At 44.1% G+C, this 20,269-nt stretch overlaps 1 protein-coding gene across 1 annotated transcript in view; it reads right to left on the bottom strand.

Moving 5' to 3' along the window:
- SORCS1 (sortilin related VPS10 domain containing receptor 1) overlaps positions 1–19,579 on the bottom strand; it is a gene marked incomplete at its 5' end in the record, with an annotated part of 298,352 nt that extends 278,773 nt beyond the window's left edge. Inside the window, one exon of the mRNA XM_080620246.1 lies at positions 18,950–19,579. Coding sequence (XP_080476372.1) covers positions 18,950–19,579 — 630 coding nt within the window. The remainder of the gene's footprint in view (positions 1–18,949) is intronic.
- Between the last annotated feature and the right edge of the window lie 690 nt (positions 19,580–20,269).

Genomic DNA, 20,269 nt, shown 5'->3' with positions numbered 1-20,269 from the left:
TGTTACTGAGGTATGCGAAGTAGCTGCACAATGCTTTGGCCCATGCAACTGCAACACCTTAATGTGACAGCTACATCATCTTCACCTTTTGGGAAGACACTATTTGCTACTTTCTCAGTGACAGTATTCATCTCGTGACATCAACAAAAGTGATGCTGGTATAGCACATGGAGGAAAGGACATTGGAATGCTATTATCTGTCTGTTATCATTCACCAAAGGAAGTGACCAACCTCACTGACTTTCACTGCACACAAATTTGCCAGGGACCAGACAATACTAATTGCCAGAGCAAGCCAAATGCATCCTTAAGGATCACCAATTTGGTTTTGCATCTCATACAACAGTATCTGAAGGGGGGCTATAAGGATGCTGGGGAGGGACTCTTCATTAGAGACTGTAGTGATAGGACAAGGGGTAACGGGTTCAAACTTAAACAGGGGAAGTTCAGATTGGATATAAGGAAGAAATTCTTTACTGAGAGAGTGGTGAGGCACTGGAATGGGTTGCCCACGGAAGTTGTGAATGCTCCATCCCTGTGTGAGGTGTCCCTGCCAATGGCAGGGGGGTTGGAACTAAATGATCTTAAGGTCCTTTCCAACCCAAACTATTCTATGATTCTATAGAAAACATGCAGAAAGTTCAGAAATTTGTGCAGATAAACCTTTTGAACCTCAAGGCACAAATCTGAGAATGTTCTAAGTGGAACTGTGAACAGCAGTGCAAAATCTGTCCCTTCTGCTCTCCAGAAGGAACTATGCAGTGTGAAGATAGGTCTCTTGCCAAAATACTGGCTAGAAAGAAGACACTTGTGGGTTAATGTGGGTGTTGGCAGATCTTCAGGAGAAGTAAGCCAAGCCATGCTTCCTTTTCACAAGTTAAAGAAATTGGAATGGGGGTGGGGGGTGCATAATATATATACACACACATATATATATATCAATGGGAATGGGAGAAATCACCTTTGACAGAAGCTGAAAAGACCCACAGCAGCTGGGAAAGGGGGTTGTGATTCTTGTTCAGACCAGACTCCCAGCACCCTCGAGATGACATACTGCAGGATATCAGATGCTAGAAGCTGCCTCTGTGCCTTTTATAACATACCAACTTATTTCAGATCAACCCCTTGCCACAGGCTGCCAACACCAGTTTAAAAAACCCACAACCAACAAACCACTGAGCAGGAATGCTGCAGTGCAAACTTCTGCGGGCAGACACGCAAAAGCTTCAGCTGGAAAAAACTGAGGATTCAAAAGTAGCTCACACTAGTACAACTCAAGGAGCTGCCACACATTAAACTGTCCACATGAGGGTTTTTCATCTTGACACAAAATTAAGTTCAAATGCCACTCAACATAAGCTAAGGCAAATATAGGTACTTTGGGTAACTTGCTGCATGCCAAGGGTATGTATGGCATTGCCCCTTCCCAGCTGAACAGGGCCTTCCTGGGGTCTAAGCCTTCAATCTAAGCAAGGCTGCAAACATTCTGCTGCAATTGCATCATCAGCCACAGGACAGCTTGTTTCTAAGGCTGCATGCTCAAAAGGCAAGAATGCACTATCAGAATTCCCCACTGAGACCAGGACAATCCTTTGTCCACATTAGCTTTTGTCGCAAACATACAGGAGGGTCTGAAGGCCTCTGGTTTTGCTTACATCATCCTTCTGAAAACATAGGCTGCTAGGCTACAGACATTGGTGGTGGCCAATTATTTCATTCCTTTCTGAGCCCAAACAGCAACTCTTCAGCTATAAGAACTTGTACCTCTGCAAGTAGCAAGGCCATTCCCTGCCAAATTCAAGAAGGTAAACAAAATACATCTCTTCTGACAAAATGTCTCCACACCAATTTGTGTAATTGCCTATATCCCTGAAGAGGGTCTTGTTTACATATTATGCTCTGACTCTAAGCACTGAAATACAGTTAAACCAGATGCATCCAATATGACTTGCTGGCTGGCTCATGTCAAATCTCCACAGGTGGTGGCTAAGAGATGCCTTTCAGTGAGAGATGCTGGGAACAAATAGCACAGCACATGCAGGGAAAGTCACAGCATAGGAAACTACTTTTGGGTAAACTCTTCCATCTATGTCCCACCCTCCAGCAACTTTCTGCTCACTGAATATTAGGTTTTGGCTAGCAATTTTAATATCTGCCAATTTATTTCATTATCTTCTCCTCCGAGCTGTTTCACTCACCAGTGAATAATCAGGCTTCTTCACTTTTATCCTGACTCTTATCCTTTTTCTGCCTCTTTGTTACCAGCCAGTACTTCTACACCATTTAAGTCCAAAATCCCCAACAGAAAATCCACACTCCTTCTCAAAAAGCTCATGCTCCTGTTTTAATTAAATCAATCCATCTGTCTGCATCTTGACTAGTGAAACGTTCTTTCACCTCTAGCATATCTTTCTTAGCCGATTCCAGAACTAAAACCCTTAAAACCAATTGCTTTGATTTACATTATTCCAGTCCACAAACCTTGTTTCGTCTCCACTTTTTCCATTGCCTACTCTTTCACTTCTCAAGCCCATGTCCCCCACAAAGCTTGCTTTCTGACACCATCACATTATTCTACTCTATCAGCAACTCCAAGCTGCTGCTCTATTCCCTGCACTTTTAGGCACATTGCTTCCCAGCCTTACCCTTCCCTATTTTGCCAAGTCTTCCCTCTTTCTTCACTTACCACCACCCCCCAGCAGAGAGACTTCCTACTTACTTGGGACACATTTCTTCCTTGAGGCCTCTGATAGGAAACACTTCAGACAACAGTGCTGTTCTTCAGTTGTTGAGATCACTCAGTGTCTGCTTTTTCCAAAGCTTACAAACAACTACAGGACAGCTTCTCTACTAGGGAAAAAAAAAAAACCTATTCTTCCACAAACCACCAACAACTTCATGCAGCCCTACAAGAAACCCTTGCTCCTCTACTCTTACCCCTTGTATCTCATCCTCCTCCTCTTTAATCACTTATTTCTTCCACCTGGGAAGACAGGAAATCACAGTCACCTGAGTCCCCTGCCTGCCTTTCTTTCAAGGGCAAATTTACACTCTGAGGGCTTCCTTCTAATTGCCTTCAACTGCCTCACCATACCCTAGAATCAATGCTCATCTGTTGTGGTTGTGCCCATCTGTACCACCTTTATTATTATTATTTTCCTTTTAAAAGTTAATTATATAAATCACAAAAAAACTTTATGAGGCTGAACTGAGCAATCACATAACCGATGCTTTAGTAAACTTCATGTTTCTGCTGCTACTTGTTGCCTGTTCACACATTTAAGGAAGAACCAACTACCTGGTCTACCTCCTGCCTAAAAAGACCACTGCAACCAAGTTACCTGACTCCTACGTAAAGCAATCCAGAACATTCCTTGTAAGTGTTTTTGCAGTGGTGACTGCATGTGCCTCCCAGATCATGCCTGAGACTGTCAGTATTTAGAGCCAGGAATCAAGTATTTGTTTCTAAAGCATTTCAGTGCTCCAAAAGGAACACTGCACAGGAGTTGCAATTAACAAAGAGAAAACATTGTTGTGCTGTTAAACACTAAAACAATGCAAGCAATTAACACCTTTTGGAGGCTCCTGCTTGGGTGGAAATCGCATACCTTAGAATCTCAGCTGTCAACCTGCTCATCAGTGAAGGGGTCTGAACAATGAAAAAGAGCTATTTGGGTGTCCAAATGTTTCTCTTGGCATCTATTCTCTCCTTTTGTTTCTGGCCAGTTAAGAAATGGCTGAACTGCTACACTTCTTACTTTCCATACAACTATCCTTAGTAAAGCTGAGACTGTTTCAGGAACAAAAAAGAATATTTGATATATAAGTTACCTTCACTGTAACTTTGTAGCAGCCAATGAGAATCATTTTATAAAATGCAAAAATTGCCAAGATTCATTTAAAAGCTGCCTTCCGAGCTACATTCTCTTATCTAAATGTGTGAGGAGCCAGCATTTTTATCTTATGTGAGGGATTCAAACAGGCTAATGCTTGGTTTCTGTTCCAAGAGGGAAAGGTAATACCATTGAATTTCCTATGAAAATTAGTATCAGTAAACATTTTTCAGCTGATAATCAACAGCAACAAAGCATTTCCTTTTGATATAATGTCAGAACATTGAACATTAATTTAAAACATAGAGAGAGATGTTGGGTACACTGCAGGGGTTATCAGTGATAAAATCCCCACAAGTACTGGTTCAGAAAGGAAAGCACTGTATTGCCTTTGAGACTACCCACCAGTTTGCCTCCCTGAGTACCCTCACGGCCGAAGAACTTGCTACCTTCAGCAAAACACCTTCGGTGATACCCACCATGCAAATAAAGAGACATAGCAGAGAGAAGATAAAAATATCTTGAGGAGGGAGAAAGAATACAGCTTGTTCATAGGGCCCTTTTACAGAAGAGAAGGTGAAAGAGGATAGAAGAGCAATGAACTTTACACCTCCAGGGAATGAGATAATGTATCATGTAGTGTCCCATATACGCCATATATTCATATATATTCAGTATAAAAGATGCATCCATGATACAGCATTAATATCTTGTCATAATCTTGGTGCCAAAGCAGAAGTCAACTGGGAATGCTTCTCACTACTGTTTTTGACACTATCAGAATGCAGACAATTTTGGTTGATATTTTAATGTAGCAAATGTCACTGAAAATGACATACCCCCCAGAAATTCTCTGATTTTGACTAAACTATATTTTTTAATGGCAAATTCTGTTGACAACTTTCTTTCCTCAAGTGGCTTTAATAGTTATGTTTAATGATTTATGTGTCTCAGTGGCGTTTTCAATTTACTGACGTCATCCGTCCTTCGTAAATTCAACACAGAAGGTGAATATTTAAAACTGTGTGTCATCTATCTTCTTTTGCCCTTCCTGAGATACTGCTTTCATTTCCCATGCTTCATTATACCATGTATTTCTACAATGACATATTTTCATCTTCTAGCAGCTGCTACCGTAGAACATATTTCTGGTTCATTTGAGCAGCTTCTTAGAAGGACAAATTTACTAATAGGTTAAAATTTAATTGATATCGTAACATCCCAGTTCAACTGTCAACCACAAAATTCCATGTATTTAAGCAGAGACACCAAATTACAGGCATCTTTCCTTTACTCTGAACTCCCTCAAGTAAAGATCTCCATGTATGTCCTTATTTAAACAAAATGCTCTCTATATAAAGGATTAAGTGCAGGTTTCCTGAGTAACATTCTATAATGAGATGCTGATTCCTTTGTACTATATTCTCTGCTGCTCATAAAATTTCTCAAAGTATCTCTTTCCCCTACTTGCTCATAAAGGTTTGTTTCTCATCAAAACCCACCTTGTCAAACACAGGATTTCTCAGAAATTACTCTTTCTGCCTGGTCTTTCAATAACTCAGCATTAGAAGGGAATAGATGGATTCTCTTTCTGCTTGCCACAAAGCAGTTCTTGGTTTCCTTTAAGTGAATCCTGATTTACATGAATGGAAAGGCCGGAAGACACAGACTCAACATTCCTCCTCAACCATTTCATTCTGAGATGGTGTCAGACACAATGGACATATGGAAAGGATAGAGCAAGGCAGGCAACGAAATTTTCTTCTGTTTATGTGTGTATGCTTCTCTTTAGTCTGACAGGAGCACTCTTCTTGGAAGGATCTTTGTAAAGTACTTTGGAGTTTGTTTTCTTATTTCACTTTAAAGCCATCACTCAGATGCCTCGCTGAAATGTGTGCCTTAAAAACTTGAACAGCACCGAAGAAAATCAGTGCTGCTGTACTAAGCACAGACATTGACAGCAATTTTTAAAGGACATGAGCTGCCATCAAAGCATATACAGATCATTCAGAGCACAAACATTTCCTGGAAATACTTACTACACTTAACATCACTTTAAATTTGGAAGAAACAGCAGCATATCTTTGGTTAACTTTAAGAGAAAGGTGATGTTTACCTGTACTGAAGTTGTGCTTTACCCCCACTGTTCTTTCTACATCTGCGAAAATACAGATGTAATGAACCTGCCAAGACAGGGCTATTTCTCTGACGGTGGCTGAAAGGGACCTGAACCAAAACACGACAGAACAGCAGAAATCAATTCTAACGGGATAAAACTGAATGGAAATATTGAGAAGAAAGTGGGAAGCACTAGCAACTTTTTTTTTCTCCCTCCAAATCCACTGGCTCATTCCAAATCCATGCACAAATCAGAAAAAACATCAGTATATGTTACTTGCTGCACTGGATTTTGGGTGGATCCACATCCTATGTGCATGGGGAAATCATAAAGACAAGCTTTAACATTGTAATGAGTCCTGAACAGTGACAGCACTTAAATTCTCTACAGTCTGTTACACCTGAAAACAACAACAAAATAATAAATGGAGGGGATGCAAATCCAGTATTTCTGGGCTTCAGAGCAAAGGTGGCAAAACTGGCCCACATCTCTGTAATTTGGAGATGCTGAGGTTTGTCAGACCTCAGCTGTATCATGGCCAGCAGCTCCTCAGCTGCCTCAGCCAAAGTAGCCTATTGCAATCACAGCTCCTGGCCTGATTCTAAGCTGTGTTACAAGGAATGAAGTCAAAGGAAGCTGAAGAAAAAAGGAAACACTATGTTTTCTACAGAAGTTTTTTAAGGAAGGTTTTGATTGTGTAATAAGGAAGAGATTATAGGAACCTGTACCTTACTGAAACTTTAATAACTAAAGCCACAGAGTGCCAGTCCAGTTGTTGCAGAACTGGCCCATTCCAAACACACACACACCGCCCCAAAAAACCAAAACTAACCAACCAAAAAACCCCTAAAAACCAAACCAAACAAAAACCTCAAAGCAAAACAAACAAAAACCCAACCACAAACCCAAAGAAAACCCAGATAGCTTTTTATCCTCCAACCTAATGAGTGCGGCTTTCTTCAGATTTCTCAACTAGAAGGGATCCATTTCTTCAGTATCCTGGCTTAACCAATCTTTAAGGTGGATGTGTTCTTGTTTTCGAATTTGTTCTGCAAGAGCAACACTTGGTGTCACCTGGATTTGGAAGAAAGGCTAACAGGACAGGAGTCTCCGAGTTGATGCTGGAAGATGTGATGCGCAGTTCCCTAAACCAGGCACTGTTGTCATACAGCCACATGTATTTCCTGCCAGCACTGAGTCCACCCTGCATCCTTGTGCTTGTACTTGCCTCATACATCTGGAAACCAGGAGGAAAAAAAGCAGGTGGACCTAGCAGGACCACCACAGAAGCTTCAGCATGTTCCTCTTTGCATAGAGGATATTCCTGCTGGCTGTACAGCTCCCTGTCGCTAACACCTGCAGCATCCCATTTAATTGCTGCCTTGGCCTGCCAGAGTAGCTGAGATGTTTGACAGCTACTCTGTCAATGCAAGCTGCACTGGCTCGTGGGCAGGCCTGTTCATCGTAACAATTATTAGGGTTATGTTTGCCTTTCATTAGTAGAGAAACACTTCCCTTCCCCAGCCCTTCTGCATCAAGGGAAAGCATCAGCACTCACACACCTACACACACAGGTGAGTGTGGCTCTTTCCTCATGTGTTTACTGTTTTATGGGCTTTTAGGAATCACACTCCAAATGTGCTGCTGTCTCAGCTGTCACTGCTTATCACATTACAATAACGATCCCTGCTTTCAGAAGCCAGTTCAGGTTTAATCATCGCTTCCCTCCAAGCTGTCCATCACAGGGTGGTTGCCAGGCAACAGCATCAACATACAAGGCTGTGGGTGGCTGGTAAGAAGGAGGATGGAGCACACCAGTGCTTTCAGGAAGGAAGAACTCACGTTCCTATGGGAGAGGGAGGCATAGGGGCTGTTGAGGTTATCTGATGGGGTCCCAGCTTGCAGCATGATGAAAATAACAGGGATTTCAGTGATTGCAGAATCCAGTGTTTTTGTGGAGGAATAAAAGAGGCAGGAACCTGGCTGATGGCACAGTAATGCAGAGCTGGGTTCCTTGCTCCAGCTCTCGTAAGTGTCCATGGTCCAGTTCCCTCCATCACAGGTGGGCTGGCAGGATCGTGCCATCCTGCTTGGCTTGCAGCTACAGGCACAGCCTGTAGTTAGAGGCAGCTGGAATCAGCCACATTTATTCCTTTAAAATGAGAGTTGTTTGGGAGTGGATGAGGAATTCTGAAGAAAAAAGAAAGGCCACATTTTAACTTATAAAAATTGAAAATGAAATAGAAGACAAGACTGATCTTGGAGCTTTTCATCCAAAAGATGAGCCACAGAATGTTTTGCTTTGTTTTGTTTCATTTTGTTTTTCAGGAGATACACAATTAAACAGACATTTGTCATTTCAACAAACAGATGCAGATCTTCATCAAAGCATCTTTGGGTTACAACAGCCTAAACTGTTATTGCTAAACTTCAGCAGCTCTTCTGTACAGACACTAGGTCACTGGATCCAGGCTAAGTCCAGATCTATCTTATTGTCTCTAATCCAGGTATTAAGTTTAATGCATCTGCAGTTTTGCTCATGTGTCTTTTATTTACCTGTTTATCCTTTCCTATGAAAAAATCTATTACGCTTCATGCAAACAATGTACAATCTGAAATTTAGTTGCAGGTAGCCATTTCCAAAATCTAATTGTTTCCAATAATGATTACTTTAAAGCTTTTATCTTTCATCTATAGAAACGTAGTTTTCTTCTTGGAAATCGGAACCTAAACTCAAGAGAAAACAAATTAATTTTCCATATCATGTTCTTTGGCATATACAGCTGGATTTTCACTACAAGCATGTTTTTTACACATAAAAATATATTTACATTTACACATAGGTAAATTCTCCACAAAACCAAGGACCTTTAATATTCCATTTGAATATCCAGTGGAATTTGTTTCTCCTTGGTCTGTTTCAGACAATATTCAGTGAAAGGTACTGGCAACACTCTTAGCCAAGGCAGGGAACATTAAGCTATTTCTAAAGGTTTATACCAACCCAGGCACACACAGAGAAAGCAGATGACCTTTTTCATCTATTGACAATATACCTTGGATTTAAAATAAATTTTTCCATGCAAATCTATTCCAAATGGGGGCCCATTCACCCATTACTGAAGAATTTCCCACAGATTTCTGAATCAGGAATTTTATGATTCCTTTATCCCCCCTCTGATTAAAAAAAGTGCACCTGAGAAAATCATATATTGAGCAGGGACAATTTATGAAAAGAAAAACAACCCTATGTTTGTTATATAAATCAACCTTAAATGTAGTGGGAGAGGTGAGAATGAGGGAGGAAAAGACATTTGGGGAAAGACATGGGATGTCTCTGTTGGGTTATCTAAATAGTCTGAGATTTTCTAAAGGGCCTTTCACTTCCTCCTGAAGACCTGCATGAAAATGATATGCAAGAGCTGTTGGCACTGCTGCCCTTCAATAATCACCAGCAAAGGTGATATAAAATCTAACACAAATAGCACGTGAGCACCAGTGATGAGTTGGGAGCAGTGTTTAAGGAATCAAGAGCTTCCTATGTGTAGCTGAACACTCTCCAACCAAAAAAAACAACCCCAAACCAGCCCTCCCATGCCTTGGGAACACGTCTGCCTTGAAATGCCAACTGCAAATCATCCCTTTCCATGTATTCTCTTTCATCTCTTGATTTACCATATTTGTGCAAAGCATAAAAGACTCGGCAAATGGGCTCTTAGGTTCCAAGGGGCAGCAAGAAGTGATAAACAGGCCAGGGGGGATGTATTCCTGAGGGCAGTCTGAAAGCTGTCTTGACGAATTTCAGACACCCTCTCTCAACACCAGCCATATCTTTATGTACTAGATGTACTTCAGTATTTTTACCAGCCCAGACAGTCCAAGAGTCTCTCCCCTGCCTTGCTGCTTCTGCATCAGGAAATGCAATACTAGGGGGAAACTTGGCTATTTTTCTTTACGTGGACAACCTCTCTGGGAATGAAAGTGGGTGACGTTTGCTGGTATCATATAATTTACTGCCTTACTCACCTCTGTGGTCTCTTTATCCTGCCTTGAGGGTCCTCAGTCACGCTTATCAGCACCACAGCATGGCTCAACCCCTTTATCCCACCCTGCCACTCACTTGGGCTGGGCTTTGTCTCATCTGGGCTATTTCTGAGCTTTCCTTCCAGGAAAAGAAAAAACACAAGACCTGTAACTCCCTTCACTTTCTTACCGCTGCAGAAGCAGTTCTGCCCCTAACCACAGCACTAGATGCCCTGCCCCAGCATGGGCTGCTCATGGTGGGGATACTTAGCACTGACATCCCTCCATAGCAGAAGAAATAGGTCTGACTTCCCACCTTTTTCCCCCACACTGCCTAAATCTCTACCTCTTTCCCTCTAGTCCCATGTCAGAGGCATCTCAGCACAGCCTGCCCTGAGCACATCCCTGGCAAGGCAGCACACGGGGGAGAAGTTCAGAGGTAGCTCTCAGTTCCAGTGTGCTATCACACAAGAACATCACTCCCCTAATTAGGGACAGAATGTGAGGTTAAATTAAGTTCTTGGAGACCTGAAAGAAAGGAATTACATTTTAGGACATATCCTTAAATATCCACTTCCATCTTAAAGCACTTTCCTTTTATGTTCCCCAAGGAGACAGAGTGTGGTACCAAGTAAAAGTGTTATTGTGTTATCAGCACAGAGAATTAGGGATTAAGTGCTCTCATGTTAACTGTTGTTTGATTTAAGAGACAGCCAAAAAAATTGCAAGTGGCTGAAAATCATTTTACTGCATCAACCTTTATATGCATTTAAAATTCCAAAATAATTAGTCTATCACCCAATGCTGCCATCTGAATTGGAATCAAGGCCCATTTTCATTTCACATAGAAATGTCAATTAGAGCTCTGGGAGCCATTGATTTCTTGGTTTGCTGGCCAGATATATAAAAAAAAAGAGAGAAGTGCCTTCTATCAGTCTGATACTTTTTCTCCTCATATGAAATGAAAACCTGAGCATAGCTTTGGCTTTGGATGAACAGGAACCAGTAAACACAGCTTTTATAATAACATCAGTTTCCCAAATATAGGCAAATATAGTTTTAGATGCTCTATTATTCCCAGACCTGCACACCACATTAGGATACAGGACTCACAGGATGCTCTTGCCTTGTGAAGCAGCAGCTAGAGGCAATGCCATCTTAAATGTCACTAGATGCCTCTGTGTGGGACACTGAATCAAGTTTTTTGTATCACTGGATCATTTTTAAATATAGAATGAAAGAATTGGAAATCCATTCAAAAAAATGCTGCCTTGAAACAGAACAATGAAAAAGGCATTACATGTAAGCTTTCATGACTTTAGCTTGTCTGCAGCTGTTTCTCAGGAGCCTTGGAACCAAAAGGAAATTAGTGTGAACCTATGAAATGCTCTGGCCAAGCTACAACAGCATTTTCCAGAGGAAGAAGTCTTTGATGAGGCAGTTTCACTCGCCTCACTGGAGCTCTGCACAATGTGGGGGTTGTATTCAATCTGGCATAGCAAGAAAGGCCCAGAGGACACAAAATTGTCCAAGACTGTCCGATGCTAAACTTACAGTCATTCACATGTAAAGCTGAACCACAACTGAATGGGTCAGAATGGTCTCTAACCTCTCCAGAATGAATTAAGGACTTCTGACCTTGTTGCTTCCCCCTCTGGACAGACCCCATCATGACTGCCAGGTCAGGGAAATACAAAAGTCTTCTTTGAAGTCAGGAGGAAAGGGAAATAAAACTTTTTTGTTATAAAGTACAGTATTAAAAAGATTGAAAACTATAACCCTATTGCTTTATACAGTTTATAGCCTCTCGATATTGCAGGAATGTCAGTTTCAACTGTCAGTGCTCTTCCATTATTCTCCTTAATCTCCTCTTGTGATAGGACTTGCATATCTCACCTGTCAGTTTGGGTGGATGCTTCTCACCATCTCCCAAACTCCTTCACAGAGACCAGATTCATAGAGACAAGACTTTCTTCTTGTCCTCATGGATTCTCTTTCACCCACTGCTTTCTCTCAGTGCACAGCTATTCTTATTAGTGATTTCCCAAATATCCGATTTCATATTCTGTATATGAAAAGCTTACGTTTTGTCCAGTCAAGAAATATATCTAGAGATGGATGGCAACACAGAAGAAAGAAATACTATGGCTATTGACTCATTTTTGCCAAATCAAACGCGCACACCCCCAAAAAACCCCCACACCTCAAACCATTCTGGTTAAATAAAGTCCTACTCACACTCACAGGAAATTGTCCAGTGCCTTCTCTCACTGAAGGCTTGTTTTAAAGGATGCTTCATATCTACAATGGATGTAAAGTATTTTTGATCTACATAGCAGTAAATCTAGTTCAGAAGACCAAAATTTGAAATGGGACTTTTAGCAATACTATATTTTTACTTGACTTTTTCTGGTCTAAATCCTCATTTTTGTTTTCTCACTTTTTATTCAGCCCTTACTAAATATATTCTCATTAGCTCTAGCAAGAGATTAGCCCAAAACAGCCTCTGCATCTGGTGCATATTACTATTAATACTATTATATATTGTTGTAATATGTAATAAGTACATACTACATCTCACTGAAGTATTTTAATGCAGGCATGCTCCTTAGATGAATCCTTTTGGGGACCTGCTTCCTGCACCTTAGGAACCAATCTAAATGCAAAGTGACTGACAGTGGGATCATTCCTCACTGTGTCTCACTGCATATCTGGCTCTGGGCTCCACATCTATGTTCATGTCCTCAAAACTCCTCCTTTATAATAATGCAATTGCCATGGGAGGAAGGGAACAGTGCGCTATCACAGCGTCATACAACATAATGTCGGTCACTCACAGGATGATGTTTGCAGATTCTTCATCCATCCCTAGCAGGTCTATATTGGAGCCACAGCTCTACCAGCAAGGGAAGGACAGAGGCTACGAACTACAGCCTGCTGCATGAACACAGCATCTGAGCAAAGAAGTCTCAGAGTGAGATGATACGAAAAGTGACATTTTGATTGTGATCCCCCTTTCTGGTGTGAACAGAAGAACACTGTTGATTTAACACACTTTTGCCATGCCTTTACTGTCTCACTTGTAAAAGTGAATACTTTTCTTATCATCTGCATGGAACTGTGTTCATAAAAAGCAAAAATCTGATTCAAATTCGAGCTCTCAGATACCTGACTCCTAGAAATTCACAGTTCACTTTCCACAACGGGTCTTACAAGCAGATACAGAAAGAACAGTGCTTGCTTGATTTATCAAACCAGAGGCTAAAAGGGAATGTGAACACTGCCTGTAAAATAATTCCAGGGGGCGTAAGTGCCAGGAAGGAAAGATAACTTTAAATAAAAGGCACATGCACAAATGGGGAAAAAAAAGTATCTAAATTGCCCAACTGCAATGTTAGAACAGAAATCTGATAGAAGTTTCCAGCAGCCAGGAAAATAAGCTTATAAAGCTATTCGAAAAGGAAGAAGGCAATAGGAGGGTGGTTTGAAAGAAACCTAACTGTTTTTAAGATGCAGTTTGATCAGTTTATGGCTGTAGGATGCAATACCTGCTGCAGCCCTGTGCCATTCTTGAAGTTCCTAATTTATAAAGTAGGTTTGAACACTTCAACTCAAAATCCAGCAACAGGTGGTTCATAATTACTTTGTCCAGCAGGAAATACAACACACTGGAAATATACAGGTATGTTGTTATTCTGCCTTACCTGTGCCCACTTCGTCCTGTCAAGTAAAAGCTTGCAACACAGTCTCATCTTGCCTTCAAGCTCTCTCATAAGAGACCTAATTCTTCCCCTGTTGTCTAGTGTAATCACCTGACAACAGCAGTGATGACCTTGTAGGTTTCATCCTGCACTGGACCCATCAGTTGTGTTGATTTCCTGCTGTGGATGGAATATAAAACCTGTCTGGCCGTGATTGTTTTGCATCTGGTCCAGACTCCATCTCCATCAGTCTTTTGAGGATCTTCTGTTGTGGACGACCTTTGAGAAGCCCTGCTTTGTCTTTTCAGGCATGTAAATCACTGAAGCTTGAACCACTGTTTAAAGGTATCATGACTGTGTAAAAGCCAATCCCCAGAGATCTGCCGATGACACCAAGCTGTGTGGTTCGGTTGATACGCTGCAGGGAAGGGATGCCATCCAGAGGGACCCTGACACACTTGTGAGGTGGGCTGATGCCAACCTTATGAAGCTTAACCATGACAAGTGCAAGGTCCTACACCTGGGTCGGAGCAATCCCAGGCACAGCTACAGGTTGGGCAGAGAAGAGATTCAGAGCAGCCCTGCGGAGAAGGACTTGGGGGTGTTGGTTGATGAGAAAATGAACATGAGCCAGCAGTGTGTGCTTACAGCCCAGAAAGCCAACCGTATCCTGGGCTGCATCAAGAGGAGTGTGACCAGCAGGTCGAAGGAGGTGATCCTGCCCCTCTACTCTGCTCTCGTGAGACCTCACTTGCAGCACTGTGTGCAGTTCTGGTGTCCTCAACATGAAAAGGACACGGAACTGTTGGAACAAGTCCAGAGGAGAGCCATGAGGATGATAAGGGGAATGGAGCACCTCCTGTATGAAGAGAGGCTGAGAAAGTTGGGGCTGTTCAGCCTGGAGAAGTGACTGAAGGAGACATGGAAACCCCATAGCAGCCTTCCAGTATCTGAAGGGGGTCTACAAGGATGCTGGGGATGGACTGTTCATCAGGGACTGTAGTGATAGGACAAGCGGTAATGGGTTCAAACTTAAACAGAGGAAGTTTAGATTAGATATAAGGAGGTTCTTTACTGTGAGGGTGGTGAGGCACTGGAATCGGTTGCCCAAGGAAGTTGTGAATGCTCCATCCCTGACGGTATTCAAGGCCAGGTTGGACAGAGCCTTGGGTGACACGGTTTAGTGTGAGGTGTCCCTGCCCATGATGATCTTAAGGTCCTTTCCAACCCTAAGTATTCTATGATTCTATCTGCAGTAATGTCCAGCCCAGGAGAGCACTCAGTTCAGTGCAAGGCAACAGTAAGCTGCCTTATTAAGTAAATGTGAAACCCATGCCGCTTTCCCTCACAGCACACTTTATAGAACAAGCTATAGCATCAAAGCTCTTGTTCAGACTCCCTTCTGACCTCCTCCAATTTTTTTTTTTTGCTTTTTTTCCAGGATACTTTCAAATGAACAAGTAAGGCACTAATCTCACTCCAAGCCAGCCTAGGACATAAGCAGTCTTGGTTTCTTGTGGGCTCTGAGCCATCCATTTCCCAAAAGTTCGTAATGGACATCTCCTAGAGATTTGCTTCTCTCCATTTAAACCAAGCCTCTCTTTTAACTCCTCACACAAATCTCTGCTAGCTGTTTTCTCCTACTGTATAGCATAGCATTAAGGGAGTTATGGGGACTCCAAATCTAGAGTGTTTGTATACATCACGTCAGAAAGCACTTTTGCTATCTCCGTGAGCTAGAAAACATGCCAGCTTCCACACCAATGATGAAATTGCAAAAAGTGATACAAAAAGGCAGATCTCACTTGTGTGTCATTTGAGAAAGATTTTACCTTACAGGATCTTTTACTCCAGTTACTGAGGCCAGTGGAAAATCTCTCCGGATGTATCAATGCACGTAAATTAAGCAGTTCCAGGAGCCATTCACAGACTCAATAGTCTATACCCTTATTGCATTGACAAAATGGTTCCAGGCAGGCTACTGGCATGGGCCAGTTAACACCTTCCTGGATGATTCCCAGACAGTCTGGGGCTCAGAACAAGCCAAAAACTATTTCCAGCACCCAATTTAGCTGCAGCCACTCTTCTCTGTTTTGCGGTCTGAGAGCTCAGGAATTGTGGAAATCTGCCAGCTTTGTGTGCCCTTGCCCATTTCCACAGAGAAAGCATGAGGCCAACCTGTGTTTTAATACAACACTGGATACACTCCTGGCTTCTTCCTCATCAGCCATCTGATATCCAATGTCCCTACACCTATGCTCTCCTCTGGGAAACTCCTGCTGGCTCCACCAGTGAAAAAGCCAGGAGGGATGAATGCACATGTGAAGCATATGCCTATGGTGTGAGATGAGCACACTCCGAATGTCTGGATATGGCTACTGTGCTGGAGGGCAGGCTGTCCAGGGAGTACCCAAACTCGTTGATGGGCCAAAATAATCCCTGATATAAGACAATTTATGTTTGTGGATTTATACCTGGACGACCTGGGCTATTACTTGTTCTTCTTATTGTAGCTGTGGCCAAGCAAACAGCAAGTTTATTCACAGAGCACAGCGCTGTCAGTGAGATGGTGCACACACTCACCATGAAATCACAGTTAAGGCTGAAAGTACCTGCAAATACCAAGAACAATCCCTTACAGAAATCAGGAGTCCTTTAAGAGGTCCCTTCTCCATTATATGCACTGTAATTATAACCAAACCACTATCGAAATAAAGATACAAGGCTGAGGCTGGCAGAATCAGGCACACTGCAACAGAAAAACTTGGCACTGACAGTGCTTTAATTTTCCAGCTTTTCAAACTAAAGAGATTCCAAATATTTTAAGATTTTTTTTTCCTGTACTCACAAAGATGCCACAAACTATGATCATCTTCATAGTGCCCCTGTGCCTGGGTGAAGGGCAAAAGCTGTTTGACAGCAGCATTCAGAGAGCACATTGAATGAAAACATGAAGAGGTGTGCTGCATTCCCCTGCCACGGCAGGGAAACACAGGCAGGAAGCCAGCAGCTACCGCTGCTGGAGTGTGGCCGGGACATCGGGGTTACACAGCATCCCTCGCAAGCAGCATCATGGGATCTCCTGGGACCCCTGTGCAGGCAAAAAGACGTGTTGTACCCTAAAGAAAGCATTTCACCCCAACCCACTCCCAGATCTTCCACAGACAAGTCCTCAAAACCTCCATGCAGAGAGAGTTGGTCAGTGCCACTTTGGGCTACCTACTGGAACACATGCTATTGCTTCAGCTGAGCCCAGACAAGCTTGTTGAGCATCCAAGTCCTGCTGAGGCCCAGCTTCATTCCATGTTGTAAGGCTGATGCAGTCACAGCAGAAGATAGCACAGCACTGCCAGAGCCTCCAGTAATCTCCCTGTGTGCAATGCAACCTGCAGCCCTTCGGGAAAAACAGTAGCAAAATATTTCCTCACAGCTCCCTGAAAACATTTGTACACCAAGACACTAATAAACATAACATAATAAATATAATAGGGAAGCAAATCAGTCCCTGGCATTAGAAGTCCATACTACCACAGTGGGCAGAACCATAGATACATGGATGCGTATACCTAAGCACATGTATAATTAAACACATATATAACAATATATGTGTCTTGATAAATGTACAGATGAAACAATTGCAGTGATTGACCTAATAAATATACAGATGAAACGTAACTGCAGTGATAGACCAGGAAATCTGATGCCTGCTGGATGACTTTTTATATCAAAAGCTTTTTCTTAGCAAATGGGTCACTTTAAGCCAGCATCAGCCTCAATTCAATTTGTCTGAACAGAGCTGAGTTCCTACAGAGCAGCTTCTTTTTGCACAACTATGTGAGAGATAGGCTAGCTGAGTTGTGAAGAAAGGGGAAAGTCCTTCAAAATAGAGATGACAAGTATTCCTCTGTCATTTAATTGATTGAAATGCTCCTGATGAGACCATAAACCATGTCCCAATTAAGTAGGGCTGAACCCCACAGTGAGGTGCTTACGACATCCGCTGTAATTCTAAATTGGGTGGCTGTGATATACCTCACTACAATCTATACCACGAGGAATTCATAATGATTAGACCATTATTTCAGAATGTTGCTAGGCTCCTAGGACTAAAAGCTGAAAAGGAGGTGAAGGATTTCTGCCAAGCAGCCAGACACATGGCATTACAGCTGCAGACACCTTAAAGGAGAAAAGCCCAAGTCCCCCTTTCTCCTGTGAAGTTCTATGGGCAATGAGCATGTGGTGCTAGCATCCCTTTCTCTTACTAGCGTTCTGCTTGCTGTCTCTACGAGGCAAAGTGACAGAAGTTGTAGTATTCAGGCAAACAGTTTCCCCCACTTCTGCTAGTCCACAAGCAGAGTTAAAGCAAGCAGAAAGCCCACCAGGCAACTCACTCTGCCTTCTCCAGGCCTTAGCCCTTGGCGCCAGGTTGCCTCTGCAATAGAGGAGGGATACAGCACTCAAGTTAACTTGGTAACTTTTATGCCGTGAGTATTGGTCCAGCTTGGAGACCAGTCACCTATTGCTGTAGCTGGTTTTGTTTTGCTTGGCTCATCTTGGAGGTGTTCTGCTATTATTATGGGAAAGTGGCAAGAACTGTCTCATTTTAACACCCTGGGGTCAAGAGAGTAAAAGCAGCTTTATCCTTTACAGAGAGGCACCTCAGATATGAAGTCCTGAAACCAATCCAGCATCTCCCTATCAGAAGGCCCTGGGGATGAGCCCTTGCGCTGACGTGGGCCACCAGGGCTAAGCGGAGGAGGAGCAGCACCAGAGGGGCTTTCCCAGGCCTTGATTGCAGCTGAGCCTCCTAGGCTCCAGGCGGGGGTTACCCTGGGGAGAAGACACGGTGCACGGACGGCTCCCCCCGCGGAGATCGCCACAGGCGGTGGCGGTGGTTTATTCCTCTCTGCTCCCAGGGGGAGGGAAAAGTGGGCTGGAGGGGGCCGTGCTCTGGTTTATCTTTCTCTGCCTCCGGGTTGAAGGAGAAAGGGGTTGGTTGGAGGGGGCTGTGCTCAGCGGGAGGGCGGCGGAAAGTTTTTTTGCTCCAGAAGAATGGCCCTTTTGAAGCACTTCTGCCCCACTGCACACTGCTAAGCGAAGCCAATCCCCGGCGCCCAGAGGCGCAAAATTCCCTCTCGAAGAAGAATTAAAACCCAGCACCCCCACCCTACCCCACAAAACAAGGGAAAAAGGAAAAAAAGAAGAATAAAAAAAAGGAAAAAGCGGACCAAAGCACCCCTTTCCCTCCCGCAGCCCGCCGCGGCGGTACTCACGCTGCTGTTGTGCCCGGACCAGTGCACCATGGCTTGGTTGTGCGCCGAGTCGCCGGCGAGGGCGAACGTGGTGCTGCTCAGCCGCAGCTCCTCCAGCCCGAAGCGGGCGGCGCCGCTCTCTCCCGGCTCCCGCCCCGCCGCGCCCCGCGGGCTGCGGCCCCGCCGCCGCCGCACCGACCCCGGCCGACCGCCCGCCGCGGGGGACCCCCGGCCGCGGAGAGGTTGGTCCTCGGCAAGAGCCGCTGCCGCCGCCGGTCGGGGCCGGCTCTCTCCGGTCACTTTCTCGGTGCCCCTGGTCATTCGCCGGGTATCCCAGCCGCCGAATTTCGTCCCCGGAGGAGCAGGAGAGAGGGTCGCTTGCAGCCCGGCATCCTCCTCCTCCGTCCCGGCCCCTTGCCCTCTCTCACCTCCCTTCTTTCCGGGGAATCTCCTCTGCTCCTTTTCTCCTCTGTCGGTCCTCAAATGCATTAGTAATCCCTGCTGCGGATGTTGCTGCTGCGGCTTCAACTGGGAATGGCAGGATCTGCAAGTTATTTCTGCACCGGTAAAGCCAAAAGTGAAGAGGAAAAGCCATGTCCAGTATAGCAGAGCAACGTGCCAGGCTGGGTACCAGCCAGCAACTTTTTCCATCGCTGCTGACTGCTGATGAGTGCGAGGGAGAAAGAGCAAGAAGGAGAGAGCCGGAGCGAGAGAGCGGGGTGCTGCCGATTTACCCGCGGCGGGGTAAACACAGCGAGAACTCCACAAAGTTTCAGACTCGGCTGTGTTAGATGCAGGCGGGAGCAGAGGAGATTGTTCTCTTCCCCCTCTTTTTTACCCCTTGTTTTCTTTTGCTTCTTTTGCACTTTTCCCCTTTTCTTTTTTCCCCTCTTTTTTTCCTTTTTTTTTTTTTTTCCCTTTCCCCCCCCAAGGCTGGCGTCGCTGATCAGGCGTTTGATGGAAGGCAAAGCCACAACCACACGGGGGAGGAGCTGAATTGAAATCAGAGAGAGAGGGAGAGAGAGAGGAGCAAATCCTGGCTGGTGATTCCTCCCGCCTGCCTCGGTGGAAGTCTCTGCTCGCTCCTCTCCCGCTCGCTCTCTCTCTGCTCGCTCCCACTTCGCGGCTTCTGCATCGCACTCCTCCCGCAGCCGCCCCGCCAGGACGCCCCGCGTGTGTCGTGAGCGATTGGTTATTCACACCCACCCCCCCCGCGCACACACACATTACACACACACAGCACTCCATGAAAGACTTACCCAACTTTTAAACTCAAATCACCCTATCCCTTCCATCAGCTCAAACCCCTAAAACCCACTCCACAACCTCCTAAACCGATCT

Source organism: Psittacula echo, assembly GCF_963264785.1.
Source record: "Psittacula echo genome assembly, chromosome: 6".
NCBI lineage: Eukaryota > Metazoa > Chordata > Aves > Psittaciformes > Psittacidae > Psittacula > Psittacula echo.
This window is presented reverse-complemented; position numbering and strand designations above follow the sequence as displayed.